The sequence below is a fragment of the Culex pipiens genome, chromosome 3 (assembly GCF_016801865.2).
Source record: "Culex pipiens pallens isolate TS chromosome 3, TS_CPP_V2, whole genome shotgun sequence".
NCBI classification, from domain to species: domain Eukaryota; kingdom Metazoa; phylum Arthropoda; class Insecta; order Diptera; family Culicidae; genus Culex; species Culex pipiens.
This window is the reverse complement of record NC_068939.1, coordinates 64,331,118-64,357,498: the sequence shown is the minus strand read 5'-3', so window position 1 is coordinate 64,357,498 and position 26,381 is coordinate 64,331,118. Positions and strand designations below refer to the sequence as shown.

Sequence of the window (26,381 nt, the reverse complement as noted above, 5' to 3'; positions counted from 1 at the left end):
TTTCTACTTGAATTTCACGTGTACGTGTCTAAACTGCAAAGTACCAATCAAAGCGTTACGATGCGCTTACTTCCGAGTTGAATTCCACTACTATTCTCCGGCGCTCGAAGGCTAACTAAGTTCGTTGCCGTTCGGAAGTTTAGTGTTTTTTTTTGCTCCAAGCGGCGCAGTCTGCTGAACTGTTATTTCCCGACACTACACTCTACTAAAAGCTCATTGCGACGGTATTGGTACATTACACGTTGAGTCCGCTGAAATAAGCGCGATTCGACTTCACGGCCAAGTTCATTGAGAGTGTTGTACACAACAACACAGTCTGGTTCAGCGTGTGATGAATATGTGTGCTCGCGGGCACGTTTTTTCTCGATACTATTTGAGTGAGAAAATGTGTTCACCACACACAGGCATGACACGACGACGTATTGTGTGTGGCAGCGTGACGTGGTGGATTCTAGAGATATGCGTCAAATGGTGTAAACAATGATTGATGAAAGACGGCGATTGCAGGGATTCTCAGCTTGATTTTGTTGAGTTTGAGTTTCGTTTATTTGTAATAAAAAACATAAATAAATGGGATCCCGAGGTATCAATCATCACTAACTAAGATTTTGAAAAAAAATGTACTTTTTATATGAAATAAGTTTCATACTTGTCGTGCTATCTTTACACACCTTGGAAATTGCTGTAAGTGCGACTACTGACCAAAGGGATTTCAGGTCAGAACGCGTTTGACACACGTACATGCCCGATTACCGTAAACATTTGCAATCATAACTCGGAACTGCGGCAACCAAATTCAACAAAACTTCGGGACAATGCACAACAATGGTCAGCCAAATAAAACTTGTTTGTTATTGTTTACATTGCGAGTTTTTGTTTTTGTTTATTCAAGGTCAAACATTGAAAAGCTTTTTTCTTAGAACGTCAAAAAGCGACATGCGACAAGTTAGCACAACCACGTCGAATTGATACTTAAAAGTTATAAGCGATGCAAAAACAGTATAGCTGCAAAAATATTTGGTAAGTTGCTAAATGATGATTTTCGGCAGATTTTTACAGCGAGTTGCCTACAATCTTTTTTGCAATTACGAAAAATAGTTTAATAGTAGTTTATGCAACAAGTTGCAAAAAGAAGATTTTTTCAGCACGAGTCGTACATTTATCCAACGAGGTTCACCGAGTTGGATAAATACGAAGAGTGCTGAATAAATCAAGTTTTGCAACGAGTTCCACACAACATTTTTTGCAATTCCTAAAAACACCCATTGAGTGAAATTTTAAGTAAAATTTTCGTGTATTTTGTCAATAAATCGTTTAAATCAAAAAAGTGCTGAAAAGTGTTACTTTTCGAAACAAGTGCTGAAAAGTTCAACTTTTCAGCACCCATTTCAGTGCTGAAAAGTAGAACTTTTCAGCATTTATTTTGAAAAGTGTTGCTATTCGATTCTGTTATTTTTGGTACAGAAAAGTAGGCTATTTCGTCGTTCAAGAATGACAGGAAAAGTAAGTAGTTTCACGACGGAATTGCAAAAAATATGATTTTTCAGTTTAACTTTATTTTCCCCCCTTGAGTTTGGCGTTCGTTTATTTGGTCAACTCAAAATACAAAACAGTGTCAAAAAATACAACTTTTCGTATCGGGGTTGCCGGAAAGTTAAACTTTTCAGCACTCAAATGAGTGCTGTAATGAACTATTCAGCACTGTTATTTTTTGTGATGATAAGTAGAGATTAGTAGGATATAATATCGATATCGATATCGTCACCATAGAATGACAGGCAAAGTAAGTATTTTGAAAACGAAACTAAAAAAAAAATGCATGAAAATCATTTTAATCAGACTTGAAGTTTTTTTCTTAAAGTTCTTTCTGAAAGTTGTAAGATTTGGTACTGTACTTTAAACGTAATGCCCAAAAAACAATTTTTGTTTTTTTAAGAAGAAAATGTTTCAAAATCTGCCGACCCATTCAAAATTATGAGTACTGAAGTGAAATGTATAGAACATTTTGTATCTTTTGCTTACAAATTGCGAAAAACAAGCTTAAAATTTTAAACATAGTTTTTTTTTGTAACCAGAGCTGAGAAATAATAAAATTGAATAAAATTGATACAAGCCCAAGTACAAGCCTGATTAAAAGAGGCTTTCTGAAAAAAAAACTCACTAGAAGAAAAATATATGCTATTGCAATGATTTTTTTTAGTTTGAAATTTTGGTGTAGAAAAAAACTCATGAAAAATTAGTATGGTATGATGGTAAAAATCGTGCGATTTCGATCGAGACGATTTTTTCAAGTGAACGTAATTTTTACAAAGTTGAAATGATTGTCCAGATTTTTAAGGATGTAGCGGATTAAAAAATACTTATATTTAAAAAATACCACGTTACATGGTATTGATAAAAATTTTCGAGGTTCGATAGAGATTCGAATCCTGAGAGGCGCAATGCTAACATTTTCACAAAATACCATATTTCTCACTTACTTTTTCAAAAAGTTCTACACAGTAAAAAAAATCATGATTATATTACATCTGGGAATGGGCACATCATTTATGTCAGAAAAAATGTGTTATTTTACCTTTGAAAATGTGTAATTTTACAATATTTCTGGTGTAATGGCGTAATGGCACATTTTTCAGACTAAATTGAGGTAAAATTACATTATAAAAGCGGTAATATTCAACCTAACAAAATCACACCTTTAAAATTTACACAATTTTTTACTGTGTATGTACATAGGAAGTCCATTGCGCATTGAAGGTTTTGAAATTATCTCGGCCTCGGGAAAATTTCACTTCGGATAATCGAATCGTTTTTAAATCCAAGATGGCGGCCAAAATGGCGGGGTTGGAATACTGAATAAATGAATTTGGTATGCTAAAAGGCAATCAACAACTCAAATTTGACTAAATTGGGGTCACAGAACTCGAATTGAATGTTTAAAATTAAAAAAAAATACGTTTTTTTTGTTCATGATTCGATTCGCATACAAACCTTCGGATAATCGAACTTCGAACAAACGGTGCGGAATTATGTATGCACATTGCACTTTATATTAGTTGTGTTTGTGTATATTTTTGTATTGTACTATATAATATGGGTCTAGTTATTTTGGCCAAGGATCCTGGTTGCTCCAAAAAAACTCATTCACACGCGATCATAAATCGAACCCGACAAAAAACTGCTCTGATCGTTTCCTACCGTTTGTCACTTCCACAACAATCGCTACTGAGTACTCTCTCTTTGTTCTCGCTCTCCACTCGCTCCGCAGAGAGACCGATTGCGTTATGTCGCTCCAAAGCTGAGTCGAAATAGTTTGCGATCTGCTTTGTTTTGATCATTTATTAAACTGCTTAAAATCGAGGTTATTAAAAATGGTTGCAAGGTAGATAGACGATTTTTACTTTATTTAAAAGATAAAAATAATGTTTTTTTTATTCGTAATTATATAAATAAGTGCCGCTGGAACCACTGCCAATCGACAATAACATCAAACCGTAGGTACTCATCCCTGCTCAAGCCTCAAGTGTTGAAGCTAAAATTAGTTGAACGCACGGTGCATCTTGATTGGGCGCACATCCAACTAAATTGTCGTGATGAATGTGCCGTGTGCTGGAATGTGAAAATTTAAATATCACAGGTTAAAATGGGTGACCGAGCTATCTTATCACGGAACCTGTGTGTGTGTGTTTGTTCCAAGTGGGGTTGATAACGATATCCCAAGGCTGCCGGGTTTTTTTTAAAGCTCCAATAATTGTTTAATGATTGTGGCATTACCTTGATATTGATTTTCCCGGATACAAATGAGTTTAAGGGGGGTTTTGCATTGCATTCAACTAATTACTTGTTTGCTTTTAGATATATCGAATAGCGCATGATGTCGAATCCATCACAATATTATGGAATGGCGAACGGATACCCTCCGGTAGCGAACGGTCCAGCAATGCACCAGCCACAACAATATCCGCCCCCACAGCAGCAGCAGCAGCAACAGCAACAGCAACAATATCCAGTGAAGACCGCCCTAATGAATGGACCATCGTCACAGCAGCAATACGGTGCACCGCCAGTGGCCACCGTTGCTCCCCTCCAGAACGGACCACCACCGCAGATGTTGATGGGTCAGAAGGTGCCACCTCCGTTCAACAATACTCAGCAGCAAAACAACCGAGTGGCGAATCTGGTTTCGAATGGTAACAGTGCCACCTCGTCGAGGACATCGTCCCCAGCGCTAGTTAACAATAACATCCCGGCGTCGCAGTTGCCACCGCGCTCCGTTCCCCCGGGTGTTACGTATCAACCGCCTTCTAGTCAAAGTCAGACGACACCCGTTGTTAGCAGTAATTACCAGCTGAGCCCAAACAACAACTGGGCGAGTGGGATCAACACGAGTAACCAGGTCAACACACCGCCCCGAACCGCGTCCGGCCTCTCGACTCCACTGAATGCGTCCACGCCAACGGTGAATGGACCGAGCGCCGTCAACAACCTCACGGCCAGCATGCAAAATCTGGCCGTGAATCGACCCCACTCGGCGCAGCAGGTTAATCATCTCAACGGTTCCGGAACTCCACAACCTCCGCCGACGGTGCCCACCAGCAGTTACCAGAACCAACTGCCGCCGTCACAGCCGACGTCCATGAAGCCAAATGTCCAGCAAGTTCCCCAAATGCCACCCACGACTTACGGCCAGCCGCAGCCTCAACTAAACCAACAGGGACGACCCATCAACGGCAACTATGCGCAACCATCGCAACAACCTCCCGCAGGCCAACACTACCAGCCGGGAATGCCTCCAGTTTCTTCCGCTGCCCAAACTTCAACTCCACTCAACAAAAGGCCGCTCTATCCATCGCAACCAATGGCACCTACTCAGCAGCAGCAGCAGCAGACCAACAACTACTACCCGCAACAGCAGCAGCAGCAGCAGCAGCCGATGCCCAACAACAACAACAACCTAGCCCAGCAACAGCATCAGCAGCAACAACTTCATCAACACCAGCACCACCAGCAGCATCAGCAGCAGCAGCAGCAACAGTACCAGCAGCAAGACCCGCAGTACAACGTGGTCAAGAGTGGGTTCAACCGGCTCTGGGGCAACAATACGATGGATCTGCTCCAGAACCGGCACGTTCTGCCGCCGGGTAAGGTGCGGCCACCCGTCATCCACCTGAACCATCCGTTCCAGGAGGCGGTCAACTGCAATCCGGAGTGAGTTTCGGCTTCTATCTCTCAATGTTGAAGTCATTGACGAAACCCCTTTTTCTTCGTAGCATTTTCCGGTGCACGCTGACCAAGATTCCGGAAACGAATCAGCTGCTGCAAAAGTCGCGACTTCCGCTGGGCGTGCTGATACATCCGTTCCGGGATTTGAACGTAAGGGTCTGCCAAACTTGTGTATTGACTTGTTAATTACTGATTACGACTCGTTATAGAACCTGCCGGTGATCTCCTGCAACACGATCGTGCGCTGCCGGACCTGCCGGACGTACATCAACCCGTTCGTGTTCTTCGTGGACAGCAAAAAGTGGAAGTGCAATCTGTGCTACAGGGTTAACGAACGTGAGTATTGCCTTTGGGACAAGAGTTCAACTCAAGACTGCAAGACAAGACAGACAAGACAGACAAGACAGACAAGACAGACAAGACAGACAAGACAGACAAGACAGACAAGACAGACAAGACAGACAAGACAGACAAGACAGACAAGACAGACAAGACAGACAAGACAGACAAGACAGACAAGACAGACAAGACAGACAAGACAGACAAGACAGACAAGACAGACAAGACAGACAAGACAGACAAGACAGACAAGACAGACAAGACAGACAAGACAGACAAGACAGACAAGACAGACAAGACAGACAAGACAGACAAGACAGACAAGACAGACAAGACAGACAAGACAGACAAGACAGACAAGACAGACAAGACAGACAAGACAGACAAGACAGACAAGACAGACAAGACAGACAAGACAGACAAGACAGACAAGACAGACAAGACAGACAAGACAGACAAGACAGACAAGACAGACAAGACATCAAGTCAAAACAACAGCTTAAGATAAGGATGAGTCCGACTTTAAACTTACCTCTCTCTCCCTTTTCCAGTGCCGGAAGAGTTCCAGTACGATCCGGTGACGAAAACGTACGGTGACCCAACGAGGCGACCCGAGGTCAAATCCAGCACGATCGAGTTCATCGCTCCGTCGGAGTACATGGTGAGAGCTGATCTCCAACCGTCGTATAACTACAGATGCTCATTGAAATTTTTGCTTTCAGCTACGACCACCACAGCCAGCGATCTACCTGTTCCTGCTGGACGTTTCCTCGCTGGCCCAGCAGACCGGCTATCTGCACACGGTGTGCCGGACGCTGATCGAGCACCTGGACAGTCTGCCGGGCGATGCGCGCACCCAGGTGGGCTTCATCGCGTACAACAGTGCGATCCACTTTTACAACATCGCCGAGGGGTACAACCAGCCGCACGAGGTCACGGTGCTGGACGTCGACGGTGAGTTCCGCAATCTAGCCAAAATAGACTTCTTACTAACAGAGTTTTCTTCCGACCCGCGCAGACGTCTTTCTTCCCTACCCGGACAATCTGCTGATCAATCTGAAGGAGTGCAAGGAGCTGGTTAAGGATCTGCTGACGCAGCTGCCGAAGCGGTTCGAGCACGCCCACGATACGCACAGTGCGCTCGGGGCGGCACTGCAGGTGGCCTACAAGATGATGGTATGGTTTACAGTGGTTTTGTTTGGTTGTTGAATTGAACTGATCACAAGTGTCGTTCTACTTGCAGTGTCACACCGGAGGACGCGTTACGGTGTTCCAGACTTGTTTACCAAACCACGGACCAGGTGCTTTGCTATCAAGGTAAGTTCAAGACTTTTGTCATATTATCTATATGGAACACTTTTTGGAAAACAAAGCAACAAAAGACTAATTCATATGAGCAACTCTCTACGAAATCGGCCGATTTCGACCATTTTTATTTTTTGTATTTTTTGATTAGGCTCAAACTTTGTGGAAGCCTTCCCTATGACCAAATAAGCTATTTTGCGTCATTGGTTCACCCATACAAGTCTCCATACAATTTTGGCTGCTGTCCATACAAAAAATGGTATGTAAATATTCAATCAGCTGTAACTTTTGAGTGAATTTTCTGATCAATTTGGTGTCTTCGGCAAAGTTGTAGGTATTGTTGAGGACAATTGAGAAAAAAATATGTACACGGAAAAAAAAATTTGCAGATTTTTTTATCAACTTTTTTTTCACTTAAACTCAATTTCCCAAAATACGTATTTTTTGATTTTCGAGATTTTTTGATATGTTTTAGGGGACAAAAATCCGCAACTTTTGAGCTATAGAGAAACATGGTCAAAAAATCTGCCGCCAAGTTATGAATTTTTGAAAAAAGAGTGATTTTTGGAAAAAATCCAAATTTCATTCCAAAACAAATTTGAAATCAATTTTTAATGCAAAATTGAATTTGCAATCGAAAACTACTTTACAATTTTTTTGATAAAGGGCTTCGTTTTCAAGATATAGGCACCGAAAGTTTGATTTTAGCAAAATATTTGCAGTTTTTCGATTTTTAAAAATAGTGACCATGAGCGACCATTTCTAAAAATATTTTTTTGAAAAGTTCAGAAAATTTGCTATAAAATTGTCTAAGAGACATTGAAGATTGGACCTCGGGTTGCTGAGATACAGCCGCTTTAAGAAAAAGAAACACGAAAATTGAAGTTTTCTTAATCTCACCAAAACAACCCACCATTTTCTAATGTCGATATCTCAGCAACTAATGGTCCGATTTTCAATGTTAATGCATGAAACTTTCGTGAAATTTTCCGATCTTTTCGAAAAAAATATTTTGAAAAAAATTAAATCATGACTAACATTTTAAAAGGGCCAAACATTGAATATATTTTTAGAAATGGTCGCTCATGGTCACTATTTTTAAAAATCGAAAAACTGCAAATATTTTGCTAAAATCAAACTTTCGGTGCCTATATCTTGAAAACGAAGCCCTTTATCAAAAAAATTGTAAAGTAGCTTTCGATTGCAAATTCAATTTTGCATTAAAAAATAACTTCAAATTTGTTTTTGCATGAAATTTGGATTTTTTTCCAAAAATCACTATTTTTCAAAAAATCATAACTTGGCGGCAGATTTTTTGACCATGTTTCTCTATAGCTCAAAAGTTGCGGATTTTTGTCCCCTAAAACATATCAAAAAATCTCGAAAATCAAAAAATACGTATTTTGGGAAATTGAGTTTAAGTGAAAAAAAAGTTGATAAAAAAATCTGCAAATTTTTTTTTCCATGTACATATTTTTTTCTCAATTTTCCTCAACAATACCTACAACTTTGCCGAAGACACCAAATTGATCAGAAAATTCACTCAAAAGTTACAGCTGATTGAATATTTACATACCATTTTTTGTATGGACAGCAGCCAAAATTAAATGGAGACTTGTTTGGGTGAACCAATGACACAAAATAGCTTATTTGGTCATAGGGAAGGCCCCCACAAAGTTTGAGTCAAATAAAAAAATACAAAAAATAAAAATGGTCGAAATCGGCCGATTTCGTAGAGAGTTGCTCATTTAAAGAATTTAAAGAATTTAAAGAATTTAAAGAATTTAAAGAATTTAAAGAATTTAAAGAATTTAAAGAATTTAAAGAATTTAAAGAATTTAAAGAATTTAAAGAATTTAAAGAATTTAAAGAATTTAAAGAATTTAAAGAATTTAAAGAATTTAAAGAATTTAAAGAATTTAAAGAATTTAAAGAATTTAAAGAATTTAAAGAATTTAAAGAATTTAAAGAATTTAAAGAATTTAAAGAATTTAAAGAATTTAAAGAATTTAAAGAATTTAAAGAATTAAAGAATTTGAAGAATTTAAAGAATTTAAAGAATTTAAAGAATTTAAAGAATTTAAAGAATTTAAAGAATTGAAGGAATTCAAAGAGTTTTTAGAATTTTTTGCATTTTGAAAATTTTAAATTTTTGTAGAATTTTTAGAATTTAAAGAATTAAATAAAAAGATTAAAAAACATTTTGAAGTTGAAGATTTTTGCAGATTTCTAAGAATTTTAAAATGCTAACATTCTAAAAAAAATTAAGAATTTGAGGAATTAAGTCAAATTATTTTTAGAAAGATGAAGAAATGTCAATAATTAACAAGACGTCGATTTTCTATGAATTTGCCAAAAATTCTGCAACTTCTATTTCCAGGGAGGACCCAAACAACCGCTCCTCGAAGGACGTGGCCCACCTCGGTCCGGCGACAGATTTCTACAAGCGCCTTGCGCTCGACTGTTCTGCCCAGCAGATTGCGGTCGATTTGTTCTTGTTAAATAGTCAGTACTGTGATCTATCCACTATGTGTGAGTATTTTTTTCTACTGTGTTCATTAGCAAGTCGCTGAATATCTTCGTCTCTTCCAGCTGGAATCAGCAAGTTCAGCGGCGGCTGCATGCACCACATCCCGCTGTACTGCGAGTCCAAGCCGCAGCTGGTCAAGACGCTGCAAAAGTGCTTCGAGCGGTACCTCACGCGCAAGGTGGGCTTCGAGGCGGTCATGCGGGTTCGGTGCACGCGCGGACTCGCGATCCACACATTCCACGGCAACTTTTTCGTCCGGTCGACCGATCTGCTGTCGCTGCCCAACGTTAACCCGGACGCGGGCTTCGGAATGCAGGTGGGTTTCGGGGGAAGGGAAGATCTTTGTTTCTTGAAGACTAATGTCTTTTTTTGTACAGATCACGTACGAGGAAAGTTTAGCCGAGTGCAAAACGGTGTGCTTCCAGGCGGCCCTACTCTACACGAGCAGCAAAGCCGAGCGGCGGATCCGCGTACACACGCTGTGCATCCCCGTTACGGCCAGCCTGTCCGAGGTGATGTACTCCGCGGACTCGCAGTGCATCGTCGGGCTGCTCTCCAAAATGGCCGTCGATCGCTCGCTCACGTCCAGTCTGTCCGATGCCAGAGATGCCTTTATCAACGCGACCGTCGACATCTTCAGCGCGTTCAAGATCGCGCAGAACCTGCCCCAGAATTCCGGCTCGATCGTGGCCCCGGAGAATCTCTCGCTGCTGCCGCTGTACATACTGGCGCTGCTGAAGCACGTAAGTCACCCAAAAATCAACCTTATCTCAACCCCATAAACTAATCAAATCCAATTTTCAGACCGCCTTCCGGGTGGGAACGAGCACCCGGCTCGACGATCGCGTCTTTGCGATGAGCGAGATGAAGACGATGCCGCTGGACCAGCTCATCCGGTACATCTATCCGGACTTTTACGTGCTCGACAGTCTGTTCCACTCTGCGACGCAGGAGCACAGCGGCAACGGGGAGGCGCACCTGGTGGAACCGCCCCGGTTGCAGCTGTCGGCGGAAAAGTGAGTCGATCGAGCGAAATGTGTGGGAAGTGTAACTAATCTGAATTTTGGGGGTATCTTTGTTTCAGGTTCGACTCACGCTCCATGTTTCTGCTGGACTGCGGTCCCACAATGTACATCTACGTTGGATCGAATGTGGCGCCCGATATTTTAAACCAGGTCTTAGGTAAGTTGAGCAAAACTGAGTTAAACTCGTGGATCTATCGATTTTTAAAGTATTGATCTTTCCCTCTTCATTGATGAATAAGACCATTTTTTCTAAAAGCACAATCAATCCCACAATCCTAAATTAGGTAATTCTTCGTTTCACCTTACATGATGTAGAGAGAAACTACATAATTTACTTTAAATTTTATGAAAATTAATATGGGACTAGCTTGCTTTGGGCGAGCGGAGTTGTCGTGCAAACATCAGTTTTCATAAATCTATTCTGTAAAGATTTGTTTGTAAATAAACAACTTTTGATGGTACATAAAAATTAGATAAACTTTTAGAACCTTCTAAACAAGACAAACATGACAATCAACAAAGCAGTTTTTTTTGTATTTGAGCAATTCTCCACCAAAACCGAATATGGATTTTATTTACATTTTTTGAATTGGTTCAACCTTTTTTGGGGCCTTCTTTTTTTTATTGTAAACTTCACAAATTTTTTGATGAAGTAAAATTTTAGCTGAAAAATTTAGCTTTGCCCATTACTTATTTCAAAATGTTGAGAAAATTTTCAATAAAGTTACCTAAGAGACATTTACGATTGGTTTAATACAGAGAATAAAAAAAAGAAACAGAATAATTAAAGTTTTACAATTCTCACCCAGACAGCCTTTTTTCTATTGCCAATATTAAATGTTAATTAATGGAACATTTTTGAAATTTTCTGACCTTTTCAAAAAAACTATTTATAATTTTGGAACCAAGACTAACATTTCGAAAATTTTAAAAATATTTTATTCGAAAAGATCAGAAAATTTTACAAATGTTTAATTTTTTGAGAATACGACCATTACTTTCTGAAATATTGGTATGCAAAAGAAAATAAAAGACTGGTTGGATAAGACATAAAAAAAATCTATTTCCTTTTTACTTTTTACAGTTATCAATGGCTCTTATTGGAAATTTTGTCAAAAGTTCGAAAAAGAATATTCAGGAATGAATTTATTGTCCATGAACATTATTTCAAAAAATCGAAAAACTTAAATTTTTCAGCTAAAATTATTATAAAGTTGGCTAATCGGTTAATTTAATTTTACAGTAAAGACACAAGTAAAAAAACGGCTAAAATTTCTGATTTTCCAAAAAAAAACATTTTTTTTTTTCATAAAACCATAACACTGCAGTAAAATTACAGATTAACCCAGAGAGAACAGTTCGAAGGAAAATCATTTCAATGTTTGGCTCCATAAGATGTAGGTTCCTATCAAAAACCAAAAACCAAAAATCGAATGACAGTGGTGACTCTGGGTTATTCTGTGGCAAAATTGTTGTTCATACTTCCTTATAGCTCAAAAGTTGCTGTTTTTTGTCACCTAAAACCAGGGTTGCGAATGAGCGAGCGCTCACGGAAAGTGTGCTCGCTCCAGCTGGAGCGTGAGTTTTTATCAGGTAGCTCGTGCTCGCTCACGCTCTCCGGAGCGTTTTGCGCTCACGTGAGCTGGTGAGCCAAAGTAGGTAGTTGTTTTTCCCTGTTGAAGCATCTGCCTGTCTGAAAAGAAGTTTCTAGAACTATCTCAGCACAGGCAGCAAAAACAAACAAGAAAGTAGTCAAACAAACAAAAGTAAGCAATGAAATGGATTTATTCGGCGAACCGAAATATACGTTCTATTTTAAATTCAGAATAATCTAAGGATGTTCTAACAAAGAGCTAACTCATTCTTAATGTAAAAATTCATTGACGTGAAGAGATGCACTGATATGTACAAAAAAATGAATTAATTGACAAATGTTTATTTTAAGTTTTTAGAATCCAGAGTTTTGACTCAAGGCGGTTTTAAAAACATCAAAAAAATAAAATTTGTTTTATTGGACCATTAAAAAACCCAGCAGTAAGCTATATAAAAGTTATAATCATCCCTCATATTCGGAACATTTTATAGAATGTCCATATTCAAAAAATCATTTATTGAATTTGTAATTGAATATTTTCAGAGGCTTGGTAGCGGAAGTGCTAAATATAATTTACTTGACGGAAGATGAGCCACCCTTTATGTGCTAAAACATAACAATGACAATTTATATTATTTCATTCAAATGGGTTATTTCAAACACTAGCAATTTTGAGGCTTTTTTGTAAAGAGATAACTGTTTAAACAATTAAACCTTATTTTCTAGAAAAAGAATGAGAAAGATTAACTTTATAGAAATGATCAGCCATTTCCAAGCAATGAACAATGTATTAAACCAGGGTGGCCACCTCGGGAAAAAACCGGGAAAACCGGGAAAAAACCGGGATTTTTATCCACCGGGAGAAAACCGGAAAAAACTCGGGAATTCGACTGACAAACCGGGAAAATATTTTAAGTTTAGTTAAATTTGAGAAAAACCTCTTTAATGTATTAAATATGTTCTTTTCTCAATTAGAGTATTATTCCTGTTATTCTAAATGAAGAATTCGCGAAAACTATGTTTGAATTTGTGTAATAGACTCATGTTTCTTGGTTATGGATGTTTTTTTTTTCTGTTGTATCCTATTATGTTTTTATTTGTCGAATTTTTTTTTCACCTCGCTCCGCAAAAAAAAAAAAAAAAATAAGGCAAAATGTTTCCTCTACCAGCGATTTTTAACCTGGGGTACATGTAACCCTAGGGGTACCTCGAGCGGTCTCAGGGGGCCCGGATGACAAACCCCGCAATGGCGGACATTTGTCCCAAACAAAATATTTGAGAGAAAAAAAAGTAACAAATTGCTTTGAAGCAAAAAAATAACAACCATGCTTAAGTAAAAGTAAATCTTTCCCAGTTCCTGAGGGGAACACCCTTGAAGAGTATCGGGGCCGGCATTTACAAAGCGGATTCAGTGGCAGTTTCATTCTCAACTTAATGTTAACATGTTAAGGTTAATGTTAACATTCCATAGGTCGCCTCCCTAAGGTGTCGTGATAAGGTCCAGTTTGTGACGATACACTACCTTCCCTTTACTAAGCAATCGATTCCAGAAGGGAAAAGATCACCAGTTGTGTTGGTCCGAGCCGGGATTTGAACCCCGATCTACCGCTTACGAGGCATTTCCTTCAAATTGTCACACAAAATACACTATTTTAAAATATTTTACTTGGCCTGTATCTCAGCAACAAAAGAATGGATCAAAAATGTTCAAAAAAGAAAGCAGAAAAGAATTTTCTCAACCATTTAATAGAATCATTTTTCAATTGAAAATAGCTATAATTTCAAAAAAAGCATGAGCATCATGAGAGACCACCCATGGTTGTCCTTCTCCGTTGCTGAACAGGACCGTAATATCCTATCAATTCAACGATCATACGCTTCAACGATCTAATGGTGTTTCCCTTATCAACAGCATGTATGAATGCGCTGAAAAGATAAAACATCAAGATCATCAAAACTAGATCTGGAACAAATAGGTAACAGACATCGGCCACCAACGGCGCCCGCCATGTCAGTTTGTAGATCTCGGGGGGATTGGGACGGGAATGTTAGTTAGCACAGGCTGCTACCAAGGGTGGGTTCTATACGATATCCACACCCCCGCGTGTGCCGGAAAACTACTTCTACTTGGGATTTTGTTAGTGGGAAAGGGTAATGGCCAGGATTCATCATAGAAGATGATGATGTGACCAATAATCAATAAATTTCGTTTAATAGGGTGGTGTATTATTCTCAAGGCAAACAATCGGATGCTGCGGATGAGACTATTCCCGTTTATTTGCTGTTGAGTTTAGCATAAATGATTCAATCTTAGACAGCCGGCTGTGGAAAGATAGAATCAAAATTATGTGTAATTAAAAGGTGAAATATTATACTCAGCGTAACATATTTACGTAGAGTTGACCTGAGACTATTTATACTTTTAAATTATTATAAGATGAGCGACCAATTAGTTACTGATGAGTTATGAGTTATCTGAAGGACTTGAACAATCTCGTTGAAACAATATTTGTCACCGTGCTTTACGAGCTATAATGCTAAAAGGTATTTTCGCTGAAAACGAATGGTCGAATATAATTTATATTTTGCTAACGCAATTAAGAACGAATCTTCCCATGAAACAATCGCGAATCATAGAACAAAGAGCTACAATTTCAAAAAAAAATACTATTTACAAAATTTAAATTTACATAAAAATAAAATTTTAAAAAATATGGGAGATGTTTGTAGAAATGAAAAAGACAACGAAAATTTAATTTACAAAAGGAATTTCTCCAAATTTAAAGGCATTTTCAGTAGACAGTTTTAAAGAAAAACAGGGCACATCATTTTATTTTGAAGCTTTATTAAGAAAACTGATTTGAAGAAATGTACATGGACGTTGTTTGGCCAATCCAGTACATGTATTAAACAACACTAGAAACAAGATCTACGACATTTTTAATACTTCAAAATTCAGGTATCTTTCTTCGTGAAATCTCATGCAAACGAAAAATTTTATGTATGAACGCTAGGGGGTACCAGCAGCTTAAGTAACACGAAAAAGGGCATAGAAAAGGTTGAGAACCGTTGAATTATAATATATTTCAACCTAAAAATAATATTATCATGGAGTTTCTGTTTGTAAATATTATTTCATTTGATAATATTTGAGATTCTCAACAACAACTTGCAATGATTTTTTTTTTTGCAAAGTTTTTTTTAAATGCTACAAAAAAGTCACTTGGAATACAGGCAATCACTTTTAGTTGGTTACTACATCAACACAAAAATTGAGATCATGTTGAAAATAAGGCCGATGCTAATATTTTCTAAAGTTTTTGTCCCTCGGCTCTGGCCGGGGTCAAGTGAGGGAACAATCCATAGTCTCAACATTTGAATGCAAAAAGTGTTCAAAAATGCATTTTACACTAGTTTATTTGTTTTGCAGCCATTAGTCTTCAAAAAATGTAAGATTTGACGGTAACAAAAAATTAAAAAAAAACTAAAGGCGTAAAATTTTAAAAAAGTAAACAACCCAAACATGCTTAAAAATGATTCCAAACGCAAGGGAATGCATTTTATATTGATTTCAGCTGATTGCACTTAAATTTCAATTGAAATTTTGATGTTTTTTGAAAAATATTTTTTTGCCCCCTGATTTTTCGGGGCAACTAACGAATTAACGAGTTTTTACATAAATGTTGATAACAATTTATATTTGCAAATCTTTTCTGCAAAATTAATAAATTGTAGTAATAATTAATCTCATTCTAAAAAATAAAACGATTTTTTTATTTTGAGTTTATAAAATCTACATGTATGATGATGTAAAATCCCAATCATTATGGAAATTAGATGTTTGGATTGGAAACAAATAAAAACGGCTTCGTTTACAACTGACTTACTTTTTACTCAAGATTTGAAAGCTTTCTTGAGGAATTCAAACTTTGAACCAAATGTATGCGTTTAAAAAGTATGTTGGTACTAACGTTAGCCTAAAAAAACATTGTAATTTGGTTTAAAAACATTTCGGAAAATTCCTTCTGGGCTCGGGAGAAAACCGGGAAAAAACCGGGAAATTGTAAATTGAAATCTGGTGGCCACCCTGTATTAAACGGAATGACTTTTGTTTAATGGTTGCTCATTCTGATCCGCACGCTGGATCAGAATGTTGGTAGCCAACAAACTGTTTAGGTACATAAAACAGTTTAATGTTATATTTTAATTAACCAAGCACATAACACTGAATCGAACTTACCCCAGCATAAATCTTCTTTAATTATTTCATTGTTTTGTAAGTTTTCCCAAGGTGAAAACCTTGGGGAGTCCTTTTTGTTTACGCGCTTATACCCTTCCCCCAGCAATTGTCTCTACTTACCTTAACTATTATTAAGGTAAGGCCGATTAATTCGAAAATATTTATATTTTCAACTCTGACTGTAGGTCCCCAATATGATTTGACCCTTGTGAATCCAATTTATTATTCAAAAATATGGTTAATGAAAATAAGCTTTTCAATTATTATATAAAAAAATGTTCCTAAGTGATGTTTCCACTGACATGCTGCGCCTTAAGTAAAAAATCTAACTAGGATTGAAAAACAAAAAAACTGTCTCAAAAACGTAAAACGATTCGCGATACTTCCAAAGTGAGCGCTCCGTGAGCGAAAAATGAGCGCGAGCGCGAGCGTGGGGCAAACGCGAGCTGAAAAAATCGGAGCAAACGTGAGCGCGGGCAAACGTGAGCTAGCTCGCGCAGCGCTCCTCCTCACGAATGAGCGAAAAATGAGCGCTCACGAGCGCGTGAGCGCGTGAGGAACGCAACACTGCCTAAAACATATCAAAAAATTCAAAAAATATTTAAATAATAAGGATTTTGGGAAATTAAAGAATTAAATAATAAAATAATTAATGATAAATAATTAAATAATTAAATAATTAAATAATTAAATAATTAAATAATTAAATAATTAAATAATTAAATAATTAAATAATTAAATAATTAAATAATTAAATAATTAAATAATTAAATAATTAAATAATTAAATAATTAAATAATTAAATAATTAAATAATTAAATAATTAAATAATTAAATAATTAAATAATTAAATAATTAAATAATTAAATAATTAAATAATTAAATAATTAAATAATTAAATAATTAAATAATTAAATAATTAAATAATTAAATAATTAAATAATTAATTAATTAAATAATTAAATAATTAAATAATTAAATAATTAAATAATTAATTAATTAAATAATTAAATAATTAAATTATTAAATAATTAAATAATTAAATAATTAAATAATTAAATAATTAAATAATTAAATAATTAAATAATTAAATAATTAAATAATTAAATAATTAAATAATTAAATAATTAAATAATTAAATAATTAAATAATTAAATAATTAAATAATTAAATAATTAAATTATTAAATTATTAAATTATTAAATAATTAAATAATTAAATAATTAAATAATTAAATAATTAAATAATTAAATAATTAAATAATTAAATAATTAAATAATTAAATAATTCAATTATTAAATTATTAAATAATTAAATAATTGGCTGACCATTTTTCAAGATTTTTTTCATAAGCTAATAAATAATATATATAATTTGCATAAATATTGCTTTTCTAACATTTCAAAATTTGTTTTCTTTTCTAATTTTTCGCAGGAGTTAACACCACGGCGGAGATTCCGGACTTTTGCATCGAGCTGCCGTCGCGGGAAACGCCGGCGAGCGAGGCGCTATTTGCATTTATCGACACCCTCAACGAGGACAAACCGTACCCGGCGTACATACAGGTCATTAGGTATGCAGACGCACCTTCAACTTGTTTATCTCTGTAATAAACAATGTTTTCCTCTTTTTCTTGACTTCTTTGCAATTCACAGAGACACAAGCCAATTCCGGTCGCTGTTTGTGGAAAAGTTCGTCGACGATCGGAACCAGAGTTCACTGTCCTACTACGAGTTCCTGCAACATCTGAGGACGCAGGTGAAGTAAATGCTGCGCGCACGATGCGTTTAGCAGAGGTATAAAGTAACAACGTGAAGGGAACGCAATTGGGGGGACGCAAAGTTTATGGGTAAACAACAATTTATACAGTAGAGATGCATTATCAATGGGTCGAGAAGCGAGGGGGCGCCAGTTTTTATCCACATCTGCGGAAACAGGACATAACGCTGTAGTTAATTGTGTATATTTAATAAAGCGAGAGTAAATATAATCTAGCTAATCAACGGTTGAAAGTGTAAAGAGAAACAACAAAGATATATATTAAAGATAATAAAAGAAACTGAAACTGTCGTAGATAAATGCAAAAAGGCTAACACAACACAACACACACACACACTCATTCATTTCTTTGACGACGACTGCGAACATTTTCTTTCTATCGACAAATAAAATAATGCAAATAATGTTTGGAAAAAATAAATAGGGAAACAGATCCTAAGCCACGGGATGGTGGGCGAAAGAAAATGTAATCAATTATAAAATTGTAAGATTAACCCTTTATACCCCATGAAAGAAAGCATAGATTTAGAGTAGCAATTATCCCAATTATTTAATCTTACTACGATGTTGAGCGAGCGAGCGAGAGAGAGAATGAGAGAGTTGTGTTTTTCAAACCAAACCGTTGCGATCGATTTTTTAAATTATACGATATTCCTGATCAAGTTCCAAAAATTCTACAAGCAGCAAAGCTTAAACTCTAAAGTTGTCCTTAGAAGTTTAATAACATTGCATCTAAATTATTTAATTCTATCGCTTAAAAGCGATTCCAAAAGCATCCTAAAGGCAGACCATTTTGGGCAGAAGGAAGGGTTTGGTGGAGAGTGATTGGTATTAGTGTATGTTTTTTTTTGTTTTACGTAAGTTTTGTATAGTTACATGTTACACAGCTCATTTACAGTTCTTGGAACCGTGGTCGTAACTAGCTAAGAAAATGCTATTGTTTCCTTTTTTGTGCGTTGGTTTAGTCTAAGCCGGTATGTTTCACATAGCAAACAACAAATTTATAGATTGCAGGTTAGATAAGGGAAGAAGAGGAAGAATATGGATAAGTAGGAAGGAAAACCAGCAGTCAAAGAGTGGGAAGGTGTGAAAACGTGAAGTATTTGGTGTATGCATGATGTTAATTATAATCAAATCTTATGAAGATATAAGTTATCGAAAGTAATAAATGAATTATGACCTCACACTTGTTTTTTTTCGAAATTCTTTCAGCGATGATGACCTTTCCCAAAATATGCATTTTATCTCCCGAGAAAGAAATTGAAATTTTTCGACCGTTTTCTGAACCAGTCGGAACCTTTCACATGATGGGCACTGATGGGCATATCTCTGCTTATATTGAACCAAAACTGATACTTCTTTATGGAACTGGTTCAGGAAATTGTTTTCTACAATGTGATTGATTCTAAAATGTTTCAAAATGTAATGGTGTAACGTGGCAGAGGATTGAAAAAATAATTTTCGGAGCCTATTGGGTAATAAACAGCTTATTAAATAAATAATCTATGTTTTGCATTGTTTAATGCTCAAATTTGTATCCGGACAATGTGTTACTGTAATTTCATGACAATTTGTACAAAGAAAAGATTTACTTTCGGTCGTATCGGGGTTTCCAGCTTGGATTTTGGGGTAATTTCAAAGAATGCTAGAAATCTGATAAATTTGTTTAGAATTTTTTTTTTAGTGGAGGTCAAATACTGGTCAAATATAGTTGGTTATAGTCCCCAAGGCATATTCATAAGAAATTTGAGTGATGTCAACATGAATGCACCGATTTTCTGTATTTTTTTTTAACAAATATCCCATAAAATCGAAAAAAATAATCTTCAAAAAAAAAGTTGCTCTTATCCCCACGACGAAATATTTCGGTATACCCCGCAAAATGTCGGGAAAGAGCCCTTCTTTCACGGTGCCAAATATCAGACAAACCGAATTTGTTATCTTTGAGGTCTCGAAAAAAATACACCGTGGGCAAAGAAACTCCCATTTCAAATCGTTTATTTTTGCATTTTGAGAAACATTGGTGTACTATTCTAATATTAAGCATAGATTAATACAAGTAACATTTTAGGCTTTATCAAAGCTGTCACAACCGCTATAAAACCTATCAGCCAAAACCAACATTAAAACCATTTAGTCGTAACAGCCTCCCCAGAACCCCGATAAACCTCTGTTAAAACCCAAAAGGACCTCCGGGTGTCCCGGCCTATTTATAAAACCTACGTAGGAGTTTAAGGCTTTAAATTTGAATTTTAACAACCTCCTCAAAGCCTTAATAAAACCTTTGTTAAAACCTTGTTAGGAGTTAGAGAAAAATGACACTTCATACGTCTTCAAACGTCTTATGCTAGACAAATTTATTCTGGCAAAAAAAAAATAGTCTTTGTCTTGCCAAATGATATAATGGAGATGGTTTGCAAAAATGGCGATGATGAAATAATATATATTGGAGGTAATTATACTAATTTGTAAGATTATTTCTCGCAGTTGGTGACTTAATTTCAGCTGCGGTTGAAATTTTATCGATAAATGTGCGGATGATAGAGCCAAAAAAATCAACACGCGTCATCAAAAACAATTTGTAATTACAATTTTTAATTAAAAAAATATTGTTTGCACTTTTTAAAAAAATAGTTCAACACATTTTTGAACGTCGATGGTTATACTAGTTATTTCAGAAATTCATCATAAATGTGTGTTTTCATCAAATCCTAATCAAATTTATTGGTTTTTCAACTTTTTCTACCAAGATGGTGGTCAGTCACAATCAATCAAACCATGCGTTTAGCGCCATATTTATGCATTGCTTTTTGGCCGCGTTAAATGCTTTTTTAGGAACTTATGGTTTCAAGTAAGCTTTTGGCATGCCTAAAGGCAATTGACAGCTACAACACCCTTGGTTTTAAAGAATCATGAGATAGAACCATTAGGCATGACATTGCCAACGGGTTTTCAAAACTCTCTTAAAACTTTCATAAAACCATATTGAAAGCCATTTGGCTTTTGTTGCCATCAGGTTTTATGTCCGAGGCATAAAACCTTATAAGAACCTTTAAATCAGCTCATGCTTTTTGGTTGCTGTGAAAGCCAACATAAAACTTACAAGCAATCAAGATGCTAACATAAAACTTCAATAAAACTAGGTGGTGGCTAGTTGGTTTACAAATGTTACCTGGGATTCTTCAGTTCACGTATCGGAAAGAATTTTTCTACGTTCATTTGACAGCAAACATACATCCTCATCCTATTAATTTAAAGAAGAAATTTTGCATGATAAGTTCTTCCATACAATTTTTGCAGTGTCCATACAAAAAGGCTATTAAAATATTCAAAAAACTGTATCTTGAAAACGGATTTTTCTGATCGTTTTGGTGTCTTCGACATAGTTGGAGGTATTTAAGACTTCTCAAAAAATAGTTATACACTAGGGTGACAATAAAAAATGACATCAGGAATACCCCCTGGCTCGATTCTTTAGTCAAAAATAAGTAACTGTGCCAATGTTGAGTCAAATCGGTTAAGGTGGGGAAAATCGCAAAAATGTATGGGGGAAAACATTGTTACAGTATTTTTATGCCAGGTGGCGCAGGTCTCACCCATTCTTGTAGGAAATTCAATTTCCTACAACTTTGTCGAAGGGTGCAAGAGGATCAGAGTTGATCCTGATTTTTGGTGATTTTTTTTTAGTAAAAAGTATTTTCTGATATACTTTTTAATTTTCAAGTATATAAGCCGATTTCTGTTCATCACATTGCTAATAACTCATCAGGATCAAACCAGATCTTCTTGCACCCTTCGTCAAAGTTGTAGGAAATTAAATGTTCTAGAACAGCGATTCTCAACGGGGGTACCGGGCCTACTTGATTTACATGGTAGGGGGTACCAGCCTAGAAGAAGGTTGAGAATCGCTGTTCTAGAAGAATCCCACACTTGGGCAATTTTGGGCGAGACAAGCGCCACCTGCTGCCAAAATCCTAAAGCGATGTTTCTTTCCATACATTTTCGCGATTTTCCCCATATCTCGGATTAGTTTTCAAAAAGACGTAAGAGCCAATGGTAAACAAAGCCTTTTTTGCATCGGTATTCGACCTACTTGCGAAAAACCAATTTCAAAAATGCTTAAGATTGTTCATCTACACGTCCTTAAGTGCCCCAAACTAAAAATAAATTAAATTTTGTTACAATTTGGAGAAAAACGAATATTAGTGTCGGAGGTCACGGTGGCTCTTTCGGCTTTTTGAAAACTCACCCGTTAAACTTCAACGATAAAAAGTGACCCCTAAACCTTACCGATTTGGCTCAAAATTGGCACAGTTCCTTATTATTGCTAAAAGAATCGAGCCAAGGGGTATCTCTTGAGATTTTCCAAAATTTTCAATTTTTCTTGTCACACAATTGCAGATAGACCATTAATGTGCCATGCGCTCCCTTAAATAAATACGCGGTTTTCCCGCGCAATGATTTGTTTACATTCTTCGTGAAAGCTTCGTTCAGTTCAAACTTCCCCTCAAAAGCTCTCTCCGCAATGAGAGCCATTTTCTAGCGAGCGCCCATAGAGAACATAAAATCACTTTAGTGCGAGCGAATCGTGCGAGCTTTTCCTTACGTTGAATTTCGCATGCTGACGAGGTGAACAACACTCACAATTTGGGGTTTTCCCTCTGTGGAAAAGCTTTCGACACACGCACCCAACACCAACAGGCTGGCTAACCGACCAACAGGTGCTTTAAGCTACGACCAGCCACCCCCCAATTCGATAGGACCGACCGTTTGCGGTTTTGCTGTCCTGTTCTGGTTCTGCTGGTGCTTTTGCGGTGGAGGCAAATTTCGCTCCATCAGGCAGAGTCACACCGAATTGGTCATTAGGAGGACGACTTTCGGGCCCGTTGAGTTGGTATGCAAATATGGTGGTTTGTGGCCAAGGTTTTTCTTCCTATTTTTTCATTCAAAATTGAGCGCAAAAGCGAGCACGAAGAACTGGGTTTTTCACTTTGTCCAACGGAAATTGCGTGCGAGAGTCAGGTGAACAACCTGTGTGCGTGTGTGTGTGTGTTTGTTTATTTTGGGAGTGAATATTGAGGGTGGGAGAGGGAGTGTTTATGGCATTGAGGAGGTGGCAGTGGCCCGGATTTTGGGAAGACAGCAGCAGCAGCACCAGCCACACCGAGTCCTTTTGAGCTAGATCCAGGGCTCGCCGGGTCGGAAAGGTTGGTTCTGTTTGTGTGGTGGAAGGTTAGATAAGGGCTCGCAGGATTTATTCGTAATCAGGGAGTTGAGTAGATTTTTTGTATCAATTTGGTTGTAGAATTTTGTTTTACAATAATTATATTTAAATTATTATTTTTTGTGTTAAGGGTCCACAGCAACCAAGGAAGTTGTTGTCTTCTTATTTTAAAATTGTCAAACTTATGGACCCAATCCTGCAACAACTAAATTATTTTGTAGTCCATACTTTAGGGGATGAATTAAAAATCATATCTAGAGATCTGTAACAAAAATCATGGTTCAAAAGCTCTGGTTGATGTGTACCGTTAAATCACAGATTACTATTCAGAAATGTGAAACTGGTTCGATTCTTTAGGCAAAAATAAGTCAAAATCAAAATCAAATTATTCGCTCTACAACATTGCCTCGGTCCCGCCCGTGTGGATCAATCGGACCGCGCACTGGACTCACAATCCAGAGGTCGCCGGTTCGAATCCCGCGGCGGGCGCTCTAAAATTCTTTGTGTAAATATGGGTATTCGGCGCCGTCGCTCCGTGCCATACTTTCATACACTTAGGAGCCCAGGGCGGCGAAGTCCTTGTAGATAAAAAGGAAGACACTAGTGGTTGGTACTAGCAATGGTGGCCGATAGCTATAAAGTTAACTTCGTTTCGCATTGCCTTGGCGTTCTCGATTGCGAGATTCCTACTCGAAACTAGGTGTCCGAAGGCTTAATTGTTGAGGCAATTGCAAACCTCTTTTCACACCTTAGCTTCCATCCAACCCGGGATTCGAACTTTGGCCTTTGGATTGTTAGTCCAACTGCCTACCAGCGACTCTACCGAGACAGGACCCAGGGAGACGACTCCTACACCTGGACTGAGCTAACGACCTAACCTCTAGGTTAGACCGGGGCCAACATTTACTTCCCCATCCGACGGAAGGCGTGATCAGACAAATCTCGTCTCGAAAAATGCCACCGGGACCTTCTGGGATCGAACCCAGACCGACTGGATGAGAGGCACTACGCTTACCCCTACACCACGGTTCCCGGCAAAAATAAGAAACTGTGCCAATTTTGTGCCAAACCGGTTAAAGTTCACTTTTTATCGTTGAAGTTTATATATAGTTTATATATGCACTTAAAAAAAACAGATGGCAGCACGATGTAACGCCACGTCCATATGGGGAAAATCGCGAAAATATATGGGGAAAAACAACGCTTCAGAATTTTGGCAGCAGGTGGTGCAGGTCTCGCCCAACTTTGTTCAAGTGTGAGATTCTTGTAGGAAATTCAATTTCCAAAAAAAATCACCAAAAATCAGGATCAACTCGGATCGTTTTGCACCCTTCGACAAAGTTGTAGGGAATTGAATATCCTACAAAAATCTCACACTTGGACCTGCGCCACCCGGCAGAAATACTGAAACGATGTTTTTCTGCATACATTTTTGAGATTTTCCCCATATAAACTTCAACGATAAAAAGCGACCCCTTAACCTTAACCGATTTGCCTCAAAATTGGCAAAGTTACTTATTTTTGCCTATAGAATCAAGCCAGTAGGTATCTCTGATGTCGATTTTTTATTATTGTCACCCTAGTAAGCACTCATGTATTGGATTATACCTGTTTGGAAAACTGTTAAGGCAATTTAAGTGATTTCCCTTCCTCTTCAAAATGTCTCCAAAAAATCAAAATGCAAATGAAACAGTTGCTGAAAATTTAAATATTTATTGATTTTTTTTAAATCGATTGTAAACTATTTAATTGAAAATTATTTGCTTATTTTCATCCATTCACATTTATTGAAACTCAGGTTCGTTTCAAGATTTCTGAGCTTATTAGGCATTCAAACTTTGTGTTTCAATTTTCCCCACTTGTTATTGAGATAAATTAGTGATTTCCAAACAACGTACCTAACAAAGGGTTTGCCCAGTTCGTGGACTCGCTCTTAACTAAACTAAACAATGTTAAAAGGTGACTGAATCAAAATTTAACATCACAACATGCCAAAAATAAAAATTTAGACAGCATATGTATATCTGTGAACGTCTTTATCACAGAATTTAGTGACGATAGTTTAGCTTAAATGTATTTACTTAGCTTGAATATTTGTTTTCTATGTTAAGACTTAACTATGCTTTTTTTAAGATAACATTAAAAAAAATATATCTTAGTTAAAAAATAAGTATAGAAGATCAGTTTTGAAAAAAGTCAAAAATTATATGAAACAGAAAAAAATAACAAAAAAGTACAGTCATCCCACATATTCGGAACAACCACAAATTCGGTTTGCCCACAAATGCAGTTTTTCTGTCGACCCTACTTTTTTTAGGACCTCCATTTGAACATTCTCTTGCTATTTCACTAAGAATAGTAGCACTTTTTGAACAACAAACCTCAAGACTATTTTATCCTGAGCAGCAAAACATTGCCTCTAAATTGCCTGTTCCATGATTGTGGGATGTTATTGTGCCTCCCACAATTGCGGAACACCTGAATTTAACTGATATTTTCACAAAAAAAGTTAGCAGACCATGTATAAAACATCACTAAGCTTGAGTTTCATTGGTTTCAGTTTGTGAAGTCATTATTTTGTTAAAAATGTGTACTTTTGGAGAGAACCAAAGTTTGTTTACATCCGTAAGAAAAAAGTGTTCCGAATTTGTGGATTTCAAGGGTCAATGTTTTTCTTTAAAAACATGATATAAAACGTAAAAATTTACAATCGGTCGATACATCAATCGAAAGATCACAAGAAAAGCTTTCACATGAAGGTAAAAGCAAATCATTATGTGGGTAATTCTCCGCCAACTCACACAGCAGTTGCCCCGACCCCTCTTCGATTTGCGTGAAACTTTGTCCTAAGGGGTAACTTTTGTCCCTGATCACGAATCCGAGGTCCGTTTTTTGATATCTCGTGACGGAGGGGCGGTACGACCCCTTCCATTTTTGAACATGCGAAAAAAGAGGTGTTTTTCAATAATTTGCAGCCTGAAACGGTGATGAGATAGAAATTTGGTGTCAAAGGGACTTTTATGTAAAATTAGACGCCCGATTTGATGGTGTACTCAGAATTCCGAAAAAACGTATTTTTCATCGAAAAAAACACTAAAAAAGTTTTAAAAATTCTCTCATTT

At 36.9% G+C, this 26,381-nt stretch overlaps 1 protein-coding gene across 1 annotated transcript in view; it reads left to right on the top strand.

The window, feature by feature from the left end:
* The window catches only part of LOC120418522 (protein transport protein Sec24A), a 34,118-nt gene extending 14,899 nt beyond the window's left edge, over positions 1-19,219 (top strand). Inside the window, exons 2-15 of the mRNA XM_039580958.2 lie at positions 3,856-5,208; positions 5,271-5,373; positions 5,433-5,559; positions 6,114-6,223; positions 6,285-6,516; positions 6,581-6,738; positions 6,806-6,879; positions 9,248-9,399; positions 9,460-9,713; positions 9,775-10,140; positions 10,202-10,413; positions 10,482-10,579; positions 17,691-17,829; positions 17,912-19,219. Of these exons, the coding sequence (XP_039436892.1) occupies positions 3,872-5,208; positions 5,271-5,373; positions 5,433-5,559; positions 6,114-6,223; positions 6,285-6,516; positions 6,581-6,738; positions 6,806-6,879; positions 9,248-9,399; positions 9,460-9,713; positions 9,775-10,140; positions 10,202-10,413; positions 10,482-10,579; positions 17,691-17,829; positions 17,912-18,023 (3,474 nt within the window). The 5' untranslated portion in view covers positions 3,856-3,871 and the 3' untranslated portion in view covers positions 18,024-19,219. The remainder of the gene's footprint in view (positions 1-3,855; positions 5,209-5,270; positions 5,374-5,432; positions 5,560-6,113; positions 6,224-6,284; positions 6,517-6,580; positions 6,739-6,805; positions 6,880-9,247; positions 9,400-9,459; positions 9,714-9,774; positions 10,141-10,201; positions 10,414-10,481; positions 10,580-17,690; positions 17,830-17,911) is intronic.
* Positions 19,220-26,381: the final 7,162 nt, after the last annotated feature.